This window comes from Cyprinodon tularosa, unplaced genomic scaffold, assembly GCF_016077235.1.
Source record: "Cyprinodon tularosa strain WSP-4 unplaced genomic scaffold, ASM1607723v1 ctg16, whole genome shotgun sequence".
NCBI classification, from domain to species: domain Eukaryota; kingdom Metazoa; phylum Chordata; class Actinopteri; order Cyprinodontiformes; family Cyprinodontidae; genus Cyprinodon; species Cyprinodon tularosa.
The window spans coordinates 1,632,903-1,651,601 of record NW_024038437.1 but is presented as its reverse complement, the minus strand read 5'-3'; the positions used below and the strand labels follow the sequence as shown (position 1 = coordinate 1,651,601).

Here is an 18,699-nt window from a genome sequence, read left to right as displayed (position 1 = left end):
CAGAAGGCGATCCATCACAACGGGAGACGTGTAATTCAGCCTAATTTGATAATTGTCCTCGACAACGCCATTACCCATGGGTCTTTTTGTTTGCGCTGACTTTAACAGAAAACAGCTGGGCTCAGATTAGCTTCCATTATTGAAACACAATACTAAAATAAAAGGTGCAGCCTTTTCACTGACTCCTGAAAGCTGTCCAAATGGATGCAGAGCACGTGCAGGTGGCAAGGTCGACGAAAGGTTGCTGAGGGGGCTTGTACTCTATGCCTGTTCTGACTTGTGCTTTGCTCACCTAAACTGCATGTTTTACCGCTATTCTGGAATGAGTGGCTGGAGACTTTTCCCCCCTTTTTTTAGTCTGAAAACACTGACAACTGGAAATTGATGTCACATAAAAAGCAAGCAGTCGCCTTAAGATTTCCTCCTGTGTATGGCTACCATGGCAACAACACAGAGCATGTAAGTGTGCATGTTTCCCATCGTGCAGAAGAAGTGTAATCAGAAATCAAAGTGTCTGCAGAATTATGGATGCAGAAATATGTGTGTGTGTGTGTGTTAACCTCACCAGGACAGAGTACTCTACATCATCGCCCAACAGGCCCGTGTCGTTGAGGGTGTACTTGGCTTTCTTAACTCTGGCGTCCACAGGGCCCTTTTCAATCTGGTGCTTGATGGCTCGGAACAGTTTGTATAAAGGCTCACCTGCAGTGTCCTGGTATCCCCACACGATTACACACACAGAAACAAAAAGACATTTATGGAGTTTTCTCTGATGTTCTCTAGAAGGTAATTATTGGCATAAATAGCTCACACGTGGAATTCACTACATCCATGCAAACTCAGAAATTAAATTAGACCTTTTTTTCATTTGGAATCTGGGCCTTAACCTCTAATAACTCACAACTTCAAAAAATCATGACTCATATTAAAAGGTTTTGGGGAGATTTATTTTGAAAGGCTTAAGGATCACTTTTTAAATTAAAGAATAGTTTAAATCCTTCAGTAATGCAGAACCTAGTGTTGCAATAATCTAACCCTCAGTTTCCTAAATTCAGTCTTTGAGAGCTACCACCTAATCCCGTCACAGGGTGGACGGGAGCTAAAAGTCGCGGGATGGTAAGCTTTGGTACCCCTGCACTAACCTATGAGAGACATATACAGACTGTATATTTAAGCTTATGCATGAGCTTTATTTTGAAAGATTAGCAATCATTTTTATGCCACTAATTTAGAGTAATTGGCAATTCACATTATACTTAAGTAATAGTCTGACTAGGGATTTGTAATCGAAAACAGTTCCAGTTCAGAACCGGTTCTGTGTGTTCCAATTCCATCGCACCGTTTGGCAGCTCGTTTAGCAGTTCTTTAAACAGTTCCAGGCAGCACCAGAGCCTAGCACTGGGTAGCACAACTTCTGTCGCGTTTTCTGCATAAGTTACATCACATTTTTTACGCAAGTTAAGCAAGTACGACGTGACCCGCCGTACGTCTAGAAAAGCAAAACAAGAAAAATGGTGTCCCATCGGGTAAACCAATCAAAAGTTTGGATGTAAGGTGGCAAAATTATACGAGGGAGGAAATGCATCCAACATGCAAAAACACCTGAGTACACAACATGGCATACATTTTAAAAAATGCCATGCTTTTGACCCTTCCGGACAGAAGCTAAAGTTATGAACAGCATGGAAGGCAACTCTGGTGGTAAGTAGCTAGTTTTATATCACTGACTGTGCTTAATGTGGTTCCTATTTAAATCATATGCCATTTCTGGAAATAAACCAGTTTGCTACCTCTCTTTGGGGTTATCAAACATGCTACAAAGTTCATTGTTTCACAGAATCGATAAGAGAATCGATAAGGAATCGAATCGTTTCACAGAATCGATAAGGGAATCGGAATCGTGAAAATCTTATCAATTCCCAACCCTAAGCCTGACCCATAAAATATATTGAGGATTTTCTTTTAAAGAGCATTTAAGCACTTTATTTTAAGCAGAATATGATCTTTTTATTCACTGGTTTAACTCACTAAATAAGGCAGAAACAACCTCAACAAAATACTAAACCATGAACTTTTATAGATTTACTCTCAAAGTAAACCTATAAAAGTTCCTGGTTCATCTAAACCAGGAACTTTTATAGTTTTACTTTGAGTTTAAATCTATAATATTGTATGAGCTACAATTCAAAGTGTCTTGCAATTTCTTATTCAATCACTAGTTTAATTCCCTACAGCACACAGGACCTAAATCACAACAATAAAGAGGCCTCAGGCATTTTCTACACTCTTCTACGCTTATTCTATGTTAATCAAAGCCCCTTATCATGGAAAATAATTGTTACAAAAGTTTTTACTTTGGATTTTGAACAGATGTAAACTCAGATCCTTGCCTCATTTAATAAGCACACATAAGGAAAATTGTAATGATTTATCCTCCATCTCCCCAACTCCTATAACAGCAGGCAGTGCTAATTTATGGCTGTTTTTCTCCTGTCGTGCTGCAGATGAGCGACAGTGGTTTTTTACTACTTGGTTTTTTTTCTGATGACGCAACAACTAATTAATCTGCCTTTGCCACTCCGGTCATCAAACTGATTTAATACGTTCTGAAATTCCGTGTATAAATCTGATCTTACCTTCAAAAACTGGTAAAGGCAGATGGACATCCAGTTACAAAGCATCCGTTCAACCACTGTCTCCGACCTGGAAAACAGATACAGCATCATGCTTTTAGTACTGAATCATTTCAGTTTTAATTTGGAACACATTGATGGGACAGATGGACAAATGGACAGACACATGGATGCATATATAGGAGAAATGGACAGACAGATGGGGGCTGGGATGGATGGATGGATGTGTGGATTGGCTGACATGAATTAATAGATGGGATGGAGGGACGTAAGAGTACAAATTTCATGTAGAGATTAACCTAATTTTATTATTTGTATTTTCTTTGCCAGTTTCGTGGGGTTTAGGTCTGTCTACTCACTTACTGTAAGTAAACAACATTCATCACAACTGAAAGCAGCATTCAGGATAAATAAAATGGAACAGTAAACATCTCCATTATGTCCTCCTGAAAATGCTGAAACACTTCAGTGTTTTCTGAACAGCTAATCAGCGTCAAGATATTTTAATCAAAATCTTGTGTCAGCGGTCACTTGACGGGCTGGTGACACCCATTGTTAACTTGTGGCATACCTAATTAGATGTCTGGTGTATAAGGGGGGCCTGTGTTTGTACAATAGCATAATCAACATAATGAGCTTCTCCACTGGGGAATAATTAGGATGTGTGCTTGCTGCTTACAGCAAGTCACAGCCTGCCTCGGCACAGCAGATAGTTCAGATCACATAACCCCGTCTCAGAGGTGATGAGCGACTGTAGTGCAATCAGTAGAGGATTTGACACTGATGTCATCATTACAGTAAGCAAACAAATAAAACGGACCGTGCTGAGCTTGCTAACTATCAGTGGTTTCTGTTAGGCTTTTTTTTATAAACAACTATTCAATGTAAATGTTGAAGGACTAATTAAATTAGCAAAGCAAATGAACAACGAAAAAGATTCAGTATAAAAAGTCAAAATAATTAATGAAAACAGTATTCTGGAATATCTCAGAAATACCTTGTCTTAATATTCTAATGCAAATCAGATTCCAGGTTCACATCAAATCACTAAAGCCATGCATGCCATTAAGCTGGAGTTTTAAGTGATGCATTTTTCTTTGTCAAAGGTGGAATGATTATGCAACTTAACTTTAATAAGAAAATAAGTATGATGTACACATTTATAGATTTATTATTGATTATCTCTAAACTGCACTGTTACAAAAAAGGACATTTAGACAAACTATGACATACATCCCAGGTAAGGTTTGTTAAATGCTTCTTTAGAAAGGAACTTCTTGAACTCAGGTCAGTTAAGCCCTTTTGAGTTAGTTGATTTAATGACAGAGACCCAACCATTAATCATAGTCAATTGTAAGTTGGCTGTACTAAAGTCAGAGCTTTGCCAATCAGGATGCTTAATTCAAGTCATCCAAAACCAGTTTCAATTTCGTCCATGTTTTAAACATTTAAACTGAACTGCCCCTCTTCTATATCAACCTATCTGTCCATCCAAATACCTAATATGTTTAGGTAAGCTAAAAACTCTAATTGAATACATAAAGACAGAATATTATTGTGACTGTTCTCAGTAATGATAATATCAATAGGGACTGAGAGGATAATAACCATGAAATACACACTGCTTACAAAACACCTTCATGCATGGCTGTAAAGAATATTCTCCAGAGACATTTGGAAAAAGTCCAGACTTCAATCAGAGGACACAAATATTTAGCTATTAAGTCACATGGACACAAGATGCATTTAAAAGAGTGAAGGGGAGGCTTTAAAATCTTATAACCTTTTAAAATATGTCAAGCATGGTGGAAATGTGTCAAAAGTCTGTTTTTTTGATGATGTGATACTGATACTAGTTTATCACACAGCCTGGATGGGGATGGCAGAATAATTCCAATTTCCATAATTTTAGACTTTTCTTTAGAAGATAATATTAGATTTCTGTAATGCTCAACCACTTAACCATATTAAAAGCTGGATCCATATTTGAATTAATAAGGAAAACCTATCCTAAAATAGACTTTGTGTGCCGTACAGTGCTTTCTACATGTCTTGGGCATTATTTTATAATTTATTGTACATTTGTTGCAGTACTGTTATTGTGTCTGTAACAGTCTATTTGGTATCCTCCTAATGGACAGGTCTACAACATTTTATTTTGAACCACCTAAGACCAAGCCCAGCCTGAAACTATTTTGGATTAAAGAAAATTTACTATAATTCCACACATAATATTTTTATTTCACATTTTATTATAGTTATCATTTGATTTATATCTTAAACATTAATTCCTCTGGTTTCTTAGAGGGCATCTTCAGTTTTTGGATGTTTCTGGATTTCAAATTGTAGTCGGATCTAACAGGGCCATTGAAGTGACTAATGGGGAAATTAGGACCAGAGATTCACTGATCCTTCCCACTATTGAGCTCAATATTTAAACAACCATTTTGGTCGTGAGGTGAAATATCATATTATTAACTCCTGGATAAGTGAGAATCTATGCCCAAACATTTACACTGTCTATAAAGTAAACATATGGCCAGCACAGTTTATATTCATAACTTCAAACAATTTTAATCACACATTACTGATTTTCTAATGAAATACTTTCAAGTATAACTTACTAAAAATTTTATTTTATTAACAGGATTAATGCATGTTTTATGATGATTAATCTGATTAGAAATGATATTGTAGGCGTTATTAAAGACCTCAAATATGAACAACAATTATTAGCAGAGACTATGATGGGCTCCAAGGAGGAAAAAAAGAAAACAGAAGGAAGAACAGAAGGAGGAGGACTGGAATAGACTGAGCTGCAGCCTGGCTCCCTCTTAGAGGACTAGTAGTCGGTGCAAAATTCAACAGAAAATATGGCAATAGAATGAAACAGTCCACCATATCTTGAGATGATTCCCAGTCCGCCTCAACTGGCTGAAAGGATCAGCGCCAAAGTCTAGAAATGGAGAGACTCCCTATAGAGCCTCATCATAGACATTTAATAATCTACTGAAAAGTTTGACTAATCTTCAAATTTCAAAGTCTGTCTGAAAATTTAAAAACATGAAACAACACTTTTAACAAATGTTCTAACCCTTTAGAGGAAAAATAAAAGCACTACTAAATCCAATTAACTTTATTTCTCTTTTGGCAATTACTGAATAGATGTGAAAACAAATAACTATCAAAAGGAAGATATTGCACTTGTTCTAAGAAATTTGGCCTGCAGATAATTTTAAATAAAAAAACAGCTTCCAGATCACATGAATACATTGATCTCACCACTGCAGACTAAAAGTGTGCCATTATCTGTAGATAAGCAGAATAAAGTTGGTTTGCACTCACCTGCGCAGCATCAGCTTGGGGTTCTTACTGTGAACATACTCCTCCATCAGCTCCAGCAGCAAAGTCCTCATAATATCAGTGTAGTATTCCAGCTTCCCATGCAGGGCCACAGTAAGCAGGGAGGCAAAGTACACTTTAGCCCTGGCGTTGAAATCATGACTGCGCTCTAACGTGCGGATAAACTGCAACAAAACCAGGATCACACAGACATGGGCAGACAAAGAGGTGAGAATTAATCATCATAATGTAGCTCGCACACACTGAAGCAAATCCTGCATAATACACTTTCAAATTATCAAATGACTAATGCTGGTGAAAATTATAATTATCAAGGTAATTTAGTTCTGCCCTGTAAAACTTTGTGGCTTAGAAATGATCCCAATTAGTGGAAGAAGAATCTCCCCACACTTAACACCTCAGAGGCCTGTTCTGTGCCAGCAATATTGGATTAATATGGGACTTCACACGTCCCTCTCTGCTCAGTCTTTAGCTATTCTGATGCTATAGCTCAAATACAACATGAAAGCTCTCCATTTAAAGGATGGTAGCCTGACTTTAAAATAGATTCTTGCAGTTTAATGCCAGGGTTAAGGTGCATTTTTAATAAATCTTTGATAAAGTTATAATTTATATAAATCCTTAAGAGATAAAGGTACCTAGCTAGTCCTATTTTCTAAAAACAGTCAGGTGTAATACTTATCTGTATTTATACTGAATATTTTGAAAAGTTAAGTGATTTCCCAAAGGTCCTGCAATGCGATAAACATGGATAAGGTTCATGAAATTTAAACAGGTGAAATAGGCAGATTTCTCCCGTCATCAAAAACAGTCTCTGTGCTCATTCTGCTATTTGCGCGAGGATTTTGAAACAACTATTCTGTGCTTGAAGGGAATAACCAAGCAGTAGAAAATGAGGAAAATGCTTTCAATCAATAACATCTCTTTCCAAACATTCCTCTTGCACATCACCCATGATAACTGGCTGCTGCAAGAGCTAAATGTGTTGTCATGGAGCCAAACAAGCAATATATCAGTTAGCTCAGCATAAATAAATATAAATAAATAAAAAAGGGAAACTTTTAGCTTCTTCTTTTTACTGCTGCAGTGTTTTACACAGCCGCTGCATGATCTGCCAATACAGAGGTTTGATTTGGTAACCTGTGTTCATAACATAATCTTTAAGAGAATAACTATTTGAAGTTATGAGTTACTTCTTTCAAAACATAACATTATTAGTAACTAATATACTGCAAAATCAGTTAGTAAGTGAAGTAACTATGTAGTTATTTGGATTGACTTTAATAATATTTTTATATTGGAACTTTAAAAACAACTGGTGCATCCAATTATCAAATATAAGAAGTTAAATATTAATTAATAAAGTAGATCAATAAAAAAATTAAAAAGACTAATCGAAAAAGTGAGTAGAGACACTCAAGTGTATAAATGTATGCTTTAGATTAATATGTTTCATGTTTTTTAAAAATAACACTGAAGTAAACCAGATGTTTTAGAACTTGATATCTTTGCATGTCGATAAGCTTTAACTGGCTATAAAAAAGGTAAAAATACTTTAAAAAAATTTATTTCAAGCAACTTAACAAGAACAAAATATAATTTGCAATAAAATTAAATAGGGTACTTACTGTATCAGAACACCCCGTTACCCCAACAAAGCAAGACTATATTCCCAAAGTTCTTGCATGAAAAATAACAGTACATGTAGGTAAATTCAGTATCACTCTAAAGGGGTAAAGAGAATTATGTGTTCATAAACTAAAGCCCGGGTTAATCTCCAGTGCGATTATTTTCAATATCACACTAACTGAGTAACGAGGGGATCCAACTATGCAGGGGTGAGCAGATCCCAATCTGTGTCAGTTTTTTTCATGCCTCTGTGCCCCAAAAATTGAAACAATTTCCTACATTTGATTGTACATTTTTGTCAGATTATGAAAAGTTATTAAAAAAGATACAAAAAAACAGCCACTTCATGATCCGACTGTTATTGCGCATGTTAGACCAGAACATATAGAGGATTTTCAAAGGCCGATATCAAAACATAGTGCAAACTGTATTTAAAGAAAAGGAAATCACTGCAATAAAGGCTGTGGGACGGTTTATATGGGTACTGGCTGAAGCTGTGAAAGAAAATGGCCAGACCTAGTTGAAAGCTCCAAGAACTGTAGTTTTTTTTGTATGAAATTACTGTCTTTGTTGTCAGAGCCAATTCGCCCTGCTTTGCAAAAAAACAGAGTGGGCTCATCCAGGGTGACTTTCAACAGCTTCTTTTGCCGATTTTTGTCCTGATTTCTAACTTTGAGCTTTTCTTCATTGCCTTGTGTTCAGTTTTAAACTCTTTGCTAGGTGTCTACAAAAAGGCAAATAAAAATGATGATCAGGACCATCAAGCCACAATATAACGGAGAAGATAATGTTGTAAATACTATAACTATAGCATATACCCTTTAAATAGTACAATAACGTAATGCTGGACAGAGATAATGCTGTCACAGGAACAAATAGAGATTGTTTCTGGACAAACAACTGTATCATAAAAGTGTGTGTTTAGTTATGCTAACTGCACATTTGTGCTGCCACAGAGGTGGTGTTATCACTGTCTGTCCTTTGAAACTGACAAGCAGATTCATGTAAATGTGTCAGCTTTAAATGTGGACAGTTAATCTGTGCCCCTTTAGCACACGAAATATATAAAATAAACAAATGCATACAAGAGTCAATGTTGCAGTAAAAATTTAAAGTGCATGGTGTACATTGTATGTGTTCATAACCTGACAGCGTCATAAATCGACTGACTATAGTGTAATACTTGTTGATCACAAAGATGTAAAGTCGTCATATTTAGCCAATAGTCTTTTTCCTAGGATAAACAGTCTGAGTTTGCCGTTATGGGATAGCATGAACATGGACTGATTGAAACAGACACATAGGGGAGCAACAGGGGCTAACTCTTCCCAGATGTAGCTTCAAGTGTCTGGGTAGGCTATTTGAGAGTTAATGTGTTGTATTATAATTACATTAATCAGAAACGTCTTGGAGTTCAACAGGTTTGAGAACTGGTTGAGTGCCTGTGTCCTCGTCGCTCTCCGAGCCTCTGGAATATCCAGCTTCCCTGTGATCATGACATCATTGGCTCCGTCTTTGGAAGGCAGGAAGAAGACTCTGTCTGTGTAAGTCTTGTAGTCCAGGAAGGGGATTCGTGCCTCGCTCACATCGTTCGTGTGGTCTTCCATTTCAATCATCAGGTCTGCAAAACAGCAGAAAGTAAAAAGACCTTATTTTTCCAAAATAAGATTTTTTTTCCCCCTTGTTAATCAATTTAAATTATGTTATTAAATACACAAAACATAAAACCCTTCCAGGAAACATCGATTCCACATTAAAAGATTGCTTTTATAACCCTTTTTGGCAAACCACTTCACATATTGATGACAGAAGAACACTAAGTGGGTGAACTGAATTAATTACAGTGGAAAAAATAAATGCTATCACAGCTATGAAGCACATTACTCTCAATCAGGCATTAATAACATTGCTGAGCATTAGCAGCTGTTTTCCTGTTACCTGTGAATTCCTTCTTGCAGCGGTCTCTCACGCTCTCCTCCAGGTTCTCCAGCTGGTGCTTAACTTTCTCATACTCTCTCTCTGCCTGTTGACTCTTTCTCCTAAACAGAAACCAAAAGAAAAGGCAGGGTGTATCTGCTTGAAAATCAGGGAAAATATTTCAACTGCTGTTATTTTAAATAAGAATTCAAATTCCTTTTTAAATCAGAATAATTTGAATAACAGCTAATGTGTTATAGTGTAGGACAGTGAGCCTATTTCACCTGTAGCAGTAGACAGAAATGATGATGATGAGCAGCATGGGCACAATAACCGCAGGGATGATTATGTAGAGCGACAAATCGTTCTTCTTTTCAAACTCCACCAAGCCGATCACCCACTCTCCTTTTCCAAACTTGATCTGTGGATAAACACAGGGGGAAACTTTTATATCCTACAGAAGAGAAGCACATTTTACCCACGCAGACAGTGGCATAGAATGTGTAAAGCAACATCCAACTATATAAATGGAAATCTGCATTTATTTCCACTGAAAACCTTTGTAGTGTACTGATGAGCAAGGACCGCTGTCAGCTTAACATCAGCAAAATGGCAGACTTTTTACAGAAGACTTTTTTGACCTTTAATAAAGTGTGAGTTACAAAAAGGAATCACATGAATTTAAAATAAATTCTCTTCAGTGATTATATTGGGATTCTATCTCAAAAACTGAACTTGTTTCCTTGTCAAATAATTTACAAATACCAACAAGGACTAAGATAGACAGTTTAGGAGTTTAGAGGCAAATAAAACTTTGTGCTCCTAAAATCACTCCTGACCCTTTTTTACTTTCTGACAGGTTACGTTATACTGCTGAAAGAGCCCACTGCTATTAGTGAACAGTTTCCATGAAAAGGTGTAGCTGGTCAAAGTAACCTCCATGTGGATTATAGGACCCAGTGGTTCCCAGCAGAAGACTGTCCAAAGTGTCATACTGCCTTTACTGGTTTTTTACCATGTTCCATCAGCCATTCTGCCACAAGGCCTTCCCCTTTAGTCCATGTGTTATTAGAACTATAAGCCTTTGCAGAATAGTCCATCTTTTTTTTTTATTGCCTCAAAGTCAAGTCTTGACTTTGAGGCAATAAAAAAACTTTCCAACTGTTTACCATTTTAGAATTTAACAAAGATTGGTAAGGCAATCTGACTGGTTTGTGCCCGTCTTCTTTTTAAGCCATTCTATCTAGATTGGAGATCTTCAACAGGGGTCCGTGACCCCTAGTGGGTCCACAGAGGTGCTGCATGGGGGACGGAAGTTTTGGTTGATTAGACGTTTTTTTTAAATATATTTCTCCTGCAATTTATTCCACTAATTGAAATGTCTTTGAATTGACATTAACATGAATTAAACACATTGTAGTAAACAGATAAATGGAGGCAGAAGATGTCTTTCAACAAACAGGAGCTATTTCAAACTGGGCACTATTTAATTCACAACACCTGTCCCATCAACGAGGAATCAGAAATACTTTAAAATCCCATGGCGAAATTACTTTCATTACAGGACTCCATATGTAATAGTGTGACTATAGGACCAGTTTGATACAACACAATTTCATACAATATATATAATTAGGGGGTCCCTGCTCCATCAGTTTGGGGGTCCTTCGCCTGGAAAACGAAGACCCCTGATCTAGACTGTTGCATCAGACCACACAGGCCAGGCTTCATCTAAAAGAGACTTAAAGCCGTTCTAATCATTAGCCTTATCAAATTTTCCCCATTTATAACTATATTTGTGAAAATAAAATGGTCACTTTCTGCTTAACATGTCCCACTCAGTGAGAGCTGGCAATATGAAATGGCTACCAGCGCATCTTGTCCTGTTAGTGGTCATAATGTTAAGCCATACATGCTCTCTTGTTTTCACTGCACGTATCTTGTACAATTGATAGTTCAGTCATGTTACTTAATTATGCAGCACTGAACAGCCGCAGAAGTGAAACAATAGCTCACTTTTAGGTACTACCCATGGGAGAGATTACTCTATTCATCACAATTGTGGGTTGGATATAATTAAATGTAATTATAGGGGCCTGTAGCTACAGAGAAATTCCTCAGCTGGAGAAAAGGGAAAAAAATGTCTCAAGAAGTATAGAGGACATGCCTGGAGAACTACAGGCAATATTTCTGATGAATAGCTTCTTGCGTCTACAAGTCTGCACATGGGTCTGGAATGTAGCAGAGAACATTTACTTAAGTAATGTTCCTTAGCGATTTGAGGAACCTCTACTTTGGATTTTCTTCATTTGTTCCAGTTATACTCCCACCCAGCTACCATTGAAATCCCTTAAATTCTTGTGTTTTTATTCCATAGTTGTTCTTACAAAGATTTCACATAAAGTTTGCACTGAGAGCCTCTGTCTGAAGTTCACAGAGTAAATATATTTACACAGGGAGGATAAGAATAATAAAACTCCATCTATTTGATGCTATTTTGTTTTAAGATGGTTTTCAAAAAATTTTCTGGTTCAAATATCCGCCGAGTACGGTAACTGATAAGCTGTTATTTTGTATGAGATTATTTTCTTGAAAACCTGTGTCAAGTTTTTTTCAATAGATACATTCAATTTTGCAGTTACTTTATCAAAGGTTTAATGAAGCCAGTTTAAAAGCATAATTGCTTAATTGACCCCCCCCCCCCAAAAAAAATATTTTCACCTATTTATTAAATAATCTGTTCATTCATTCTCTTAATTCATTCATTACTAAAATATATATTTTAGCAATTTAAGGCCATTTTTATGATATGAGTTTCAAAAATTGTGATTATTTTTCATTGCTAATTATTTTGTCTTAGATGGGAATCTTTCATACTCTTTGGGGCTTTACACAGCCACTGAAATGATTGATATAACAGCATAAAAAACATTAATCTAAGAGTTAAACTGAGTCAAATATTTAACAAAGGTAGTTTTAATTTATATTGAACTATTTTTCCAAGTTTCAAAAAATGTATCTTTATCTGATCTTACCAGCAAGTCCAGCATCTCAGGGCTGGTGTCCCGGCGCTGCCGTCTGGAACGGGCGCGTGGCGTGGTGGAGGGTGGGTCCAGGAAAAAGCTTGTCGTCTTGAAGGGTGTTGACTTGACACTGGACATCACCCACAAATGCTTGGGCTTCTCTGGCGGTCATAGCTCGGGAAAATCCTCGACCCTGCAGGAGAAGAGGCAACAGAAATGCTCAAAGTGTCGTTACTGAACAACATGCGAGAGGGAAAAAAAAAAAAAAACCTTCATAATTACCAATATTAAATGCATCACTTAATGAGCACCGTGAGCATTATTTGAGGCTTTTTAATTAGAATCGGGTGAAGGGTGCAAACCCTTAACAGTTCTTGCCATTTAAGGGCTCAAAAGTAATTAGATGTCATTTAAATTATTAAGATTGTGTTTGCTGGAAGCATAATTACAAGCTGTTGCTAACTAAAGATAATCAACCTTACATTTTTTCCCAAATCCAGTCACTGTTGGGGTCTGTGGGGTTTTACTGTTTTTTCTGGTGTTAGTGAGCTTCCTGTCACAGAGAGGATTTTTGCTTGAGGCTAGGCTGACCTGTGATGCTGCACACTTGAGAACATTTCTCAATCAAGATGACTAGCGTGCTTATAAGGAGGCGGAGGATCATCTCTCTTCGCTGGATGATTAACCTGATGGTAATCCAGGCTAAAACCTAAACCAGGAATATCTTTCTTGCTGAAATTTATCTTCTTGTGAATCTCTTTAAATGCAGTTGTCATCTACCAACTCCTTCCTAATGGGTCTGCTTTCTCCCCTCAGCCAAGCAAAAAGTTCAACTGACTTCCTTCAGTTCTCTGCTTCCAGATTCTTGTTGCTTTTTTAAATAAAACAATGATATTCATGTGGTTCTCCATGTGATTCTGCAATTGGGTAAAAAAAAAAATGCAAACCAACACGACAATTGGAATTTTCAGGAAAGTCAACAAGTCTAACTTTTTGTAATTTTGACAAAAGGAAAGGTTAGAGGAAAATGTTTTTAAAAAATTGTCACAGATTTTCACTTGATCCTGAGAATTTTTAAGATAGTTTAAGATAGTTTAGGAGGAGATTACAGTACAAAAACTATGCTGACTAATATTGAATTCAAAATATTTTTTTTTCTGCCGTTTTAGAAAAACTAACAAGGTAGGAGTTTATAACACAATATTATAACAGAACAAAATAAGAGGAAGCACATGAAAATAATGTAATTCCTATGAGGAGGTAAACGTCAAATGAGTTTATGAATTACTCATACCTAATATGTACATTTGTGCAAATACAAAGCAATAGGGGATTTTTTTATTTTGTTTAAGATGCATGAAATCTGAAACCATGTTTGGTCATGTCCAATCATTTGTATTTAGCTTTGCATTATCCTGGGCTTAGTTTTTTTTCTAAACAGCTTTCATACATTTAAATGTATGTTTGCTAAATGGACCAATAATTAGCATTTATCATTTCAAATCAACACTTTCAATATAACAAGTGCACTGTTATTTGCATAATTATAATAACCAACAGAACAGAACACAAGCTGCTAAGTAATATAAATGTGTCAGAACTGCAATTCAGCACTTTTTTTTTACCACTTTAATTCTCATGTCAGATAATGAAGCAGTTTATCTTCATTTCTTTAAACAAATGAAGGCGGTGTGCGCTGTGTATACTCACAGTGACGATTATGATGCTGGCTTCATTAATGATGTTCTTCGGCAGTTTGTTGAAGGTGGGGTTGGGATGGTAGTCGAAGGGCTTCAGCTCCTTTATCCAATTGTCCAGCTTGATGTAGGTTTTAAAGGGTTGGTTCAGGGAGCCGTTTATTTCTGGAGACCGAAACTGGATGACTGTGTCGTTCTTCTCGTGGGCGACCTGGGTTTTCGTGGTGTGACAGTTTTTGAAAAAGACATGAAGATAATAAATGAGAAAGACGGGACACAAATGAAAACATAACACTATTCAGCGTGAAAAACTATTGACCGGGATTAGGGACTCAAAAGAAAATAGTGGGTGTTGAAGGGCCTTTTTTGTTGTTTGCTGTAAGAAAAACCAGTTTTTGTAAAATAAAGAGGATCAAACTATGCATGTCTTTTAAATAATTCTATTTAGACCTCAATCTGCCTCAGAGAACAACAGCTGCCTCCGATGAGTCAGAGATCTCAGAGTCCCTCCTCCACCGGCAGTTTATTGCTTTATCAAACTTTTGTCACTTCATTTTCTTGATTTTCCATCACTCACTGACTGTACTGATGGCAGACTATAAACTCAGTTTACATTTGTAGAAGGCAGGCGTGCCTTAATTCAGGTAAATTCAAAACAGCTGTGAAACTAATTCTTCTTTGGGCTCCTTTTTATGACTTGTTTACCTTAAAATAATTTTCTCTAATTAGTTTCATGAAAAAAAAGTGAATATAACAGCTTTTCTTTGCACTATACTCTTTATGGTAAATAGCCAATTGTCATTTAATCAAACCTCATTCACAATATTGCTTATCAAGGCCAACTGATTTTTTTCCTCTAAAAAGCTTTCAGATGTACAGTTCTCTATTCATGATTCCTTGTTACATTACATATACACAGCTTGTGTACTCTATAATCAAGACTGGTTTAATATAAACCAAAATATGTTTACAGAACAGGGCCATTTTAACAATGCTGACTCTGTCCATCACTTTAGCACAGTTCAGTTTAAAATAACAGCTGCTACAGTATTTCTTACCAGATAAATCTATTTTTCTGCAGAAATGATGGTTTTACAAGACAAACAGTTTAATAGTTATTCTAGCTGTGTAATTAAAGCAAAAAAACCCACAGACTCCACAGAAATGATGGTTATAGTAATTGAAATGTGTTGTTCTAGATGTTGAGAATAGCAGTGTGTTTAGATTGAAACTTTGATTAGAAAGGATGAAACAAATTGTTTAAAATAAATTGACCTGAAACCAAAACCTCCTAATTGTCAAACATTCTGGTGATATGTTTACTTAAGGCCGTCCTACGTGCTCGTCCTATTAGCTACCTTTTCTGTGCATGCGCACTTTCAGGCATATATCTGTGGTGAGCTACGGTTTCAGACAGTCATTGAAGCTCACCTTTCTCACTGCAGTTCTTTGAAAATGGCCGAGGGTCATAAGAGAAAGTGTCTACGAAGTGTATGAGAAGAAAAGAAAGGCCTCAGAAGAGGCAGATATATCCCATAATGCTTTGCACGGAGAGCTCTCCTTGCAAAGCATTATTGGATTTGCTGTCACAGCGACCCGCTGTGACTAATAAAGATGGCACAGGACCCATGCGGTGGAGGAGTTACGTGACCAATGGGGAGAAAAAAGTAGTGATCATCTGTGCAATTTAACTGAATTTACTATTAAGTCCACCATGTAGTCCCTGCTCTATATAGTGATTGAGGGATTTAGGGGTTAGGGTCGATGTTTGGACACAGTAGATTGTACGAGCTATGAGGAGAGCAACTTTTAAACAGAGCGTGCATGAAATGGGCTCGTAAATGCTCTTGCACGCGTTTAACAGGCGTTCCCTTTCAGGAACGAATACAAGGTTGTGTGAATCTTTTTTTGTTAAGAACTGGTGTTTTAAAAAATTCACGAAAATCCTCCACAATACCTTTAAGCATGATTTTACCCAAGAATTTGCCTATCCAGCCATGAAAACCATTCTAATATGACGACCTCTCTGTGACATTAATGGATTTGGTTCTTAAAGTGGCTGATTGGGATGATATTTCTTATCCTCAATCAAATTGACAACCATAAAAACTTAAAAAAAAACTGATTTCAGAACTTCAAAGGTCTACATTTTATAACGAAAAGTACTACAGCTCTTTTGCATCAAGAAAACACTTGACTAACCTACAAACAAACATGGTTTACCACATGCCAGCAGCCATAATCAGTGTGCATATTTGAGCTTAGCTGGATGGACTTAAACCAAGAGGAGCTTATTAAACAGAGCAGTCAAAGCCTTTGAGATAAGACTCTCATTCAGTGCTGGCCTGAAGTACCTCCCAATCTCTATAGAGGAATTTGGCCCAGAAACAAAGAGGTAAAGTTCAGCACAGCTGTATAAGCTTGTGAAAATTTTAATCAAGTAACATATTTATGTCTTTAAATAGCATTAACTGCATTACGACAGAGTAATGGTGCCCAGGACCCAGATGGGAACAATTAAACTAGAAAGTTTACATAACCTGCCAAAAAAGACAGAAAAAAATCAGCTGCCAGTGAAATAAGTTGAAAGTGACAAAATTAATAATAACTAAAAAATATTCAAAAAAAAATGGAAATCATTTAATACATTTTTATTTATTCATTTTTTCAGTGTTGTGAATTACTAGTGTGAATTTATTTATTTAGTTATTTTTCTAATGGAAGGGAATGTAAACTCAAGCACAACTGTAAATTGCAGCAAGCTGTGTAAAATCTTGGTGGTTTAAGTTTTCTGGCCGAATCAGATCAACTTAATAAACTGGACAAGGAGCATAGGTACTTTTCAGTGCGTGTAAAACAACATGACTTTTATATTGGGTTTAAGAGCTTTCAGTTTGTAGTGCGTCTAACGGATGGAAGAAAGAATGTAAATAAAAAGTGAACTTGCTGAAGACAAATTACTATAAAAAGGTAAAAGGGTCATAGATCAGATCAAAGTGAAGAAATGTAATAGAGACCTCAACAGCTGATAAGTTGCCTCCTTGGACCTCCATCACAGCACTCTGGATTAGGTCAAAACCGGAGCCAGTGACCGTGATGTTCCTCCCACCACTGAAACACAAATCAAATAGAAAGACAACTTGTTTTAGTAATTTTGCAGTTCATTGTCTCAATATACAACCAGTTTCATGTTGCCATCTGATAGGAAAAAAATACAGCAATTGCTTCAGCAAATATCAACCCGTTTATTACAGAAAACGTTATGTTTTTATTCTTAGTTTTACTTCCCAGACTTCAAAATGTGCTGCCAGACAGAGTCTTGTTCTCTTGTCCTTAACCCTAAAGGTCTTAATTATGTTTTCTGCTAACTTCCCTTGCAGAGGATAAGACATCACTGTTATACTGTAGTGTGTTCATACAGAACGAGGTGGCCGCTGTAATTTCCGTACACCCCGTGGGGAATTCACCACTCTGCATTTCACCACACTGCATTTCAGATGCAGTGTTTACACCCTGGACCTTGTCAACAAATTAGAGGAGCCTTAGCTGTGTAAAGCTGACACCCCACTGACTTAAAAAAACTCAGCAAACTGACTGAACGGTTAGTGCTTCATTAGTGCAGGTGTGTGCAGCCAAAATGGTCATTTGTAAAAATGAAAAAAACAAAACAAAACAAAACAAAAAAAAAAATCAATAAATTAATTAAAAAAAGATAATGTGTGCTAATGCTGTTTCAGGGATTTAAAGAGGATTTTTTTTTAGGTCACCCAGAGGTCAACTATCCCTACCCATCAAGTGCTGAATTGAATTAAAATGATCTTGCCTACTTTTTTTTATTAGTGCCGGTGACATTGCCATTCCAGCAGACATTATTGCTGGGAGCCCGTTCCTGATATAAATTTATTGCATAACTTCACATGTCATTCCTGTGCTGGTATTGAATATAACAGTGGGAATGTTTACCTTAGTTAGTGGCTGGAATGATTGTTTAATATTTAGTAAATCCCGAGCCCCAAGACCATTTGCTTTGGACCTGCCGTTGCCCCTGACATAGCATTTCCTCTCAAGGTCTCGCTGTCAGCATTTCACAATAAAAGCAAAGGTGAAACTTAACATCAAAGACTGCTGCTTGGGGAGACCATAATCTCTTTGAAAAGCCTCAAAAGCTCTAAAAGAAAAGAGTCCACTTCGTTTCATCCAGATGCAGCTCTGATTCGGTCGGATTCTGCGGAACCATCTTGTAAATCTACCCCTGTAGAAAGCACAGATGCTGGGCAGTGAGCAGTGACAAACTGTCTGCGCTGGAGGTAAGTGAGGACAATGAAGTGTCCTTCTAGGAATAAATGAAAACAGCTTTGTTTTAAAGCCACCTATAAACCACTTGAGAGCATTCCTTATTTCTACTGTTGTTAATATTACTTATCTCTGTAATCCATT

At 36.8% G+C, this 18,699-nt stretch overlaps 1 protein-coding gene across 1 annotated transcript in view; it reads right to left on the bottom strand.

Moving 5' to 3' along the window:
• Positions 1-18,699, bottom strand: part of plxnb2b (plexin b2b) — a 183,112-nt gene that overhangs the window by 15,438 nt on the left and 148,975 nt on the right. The window contains 10 exon segments of the mRNA XM_038280425.1: positions 566-712; positions 2,637-2,703; positions 5,979-6,160; positions 9,017-9,246; positions 9,564-9,664; positions 9,827-9,963; positions 12,578-12,661; positions 12,663-12,758; positions 14,276-14,473; positions 17,280-17,373. Coding sequence (XP_038136353.1) covers positions 566-712; positions 2,637-2,703; positions 5,979-6,160; positions 9,017-9,246; positions 9,564-9,664; positions 9,827-9,963; positions 12,578-12,661; positions 12,663-12,758; positions 14,276-14,473; positions 17,280-17,373 — 1,336 coding nt within the window.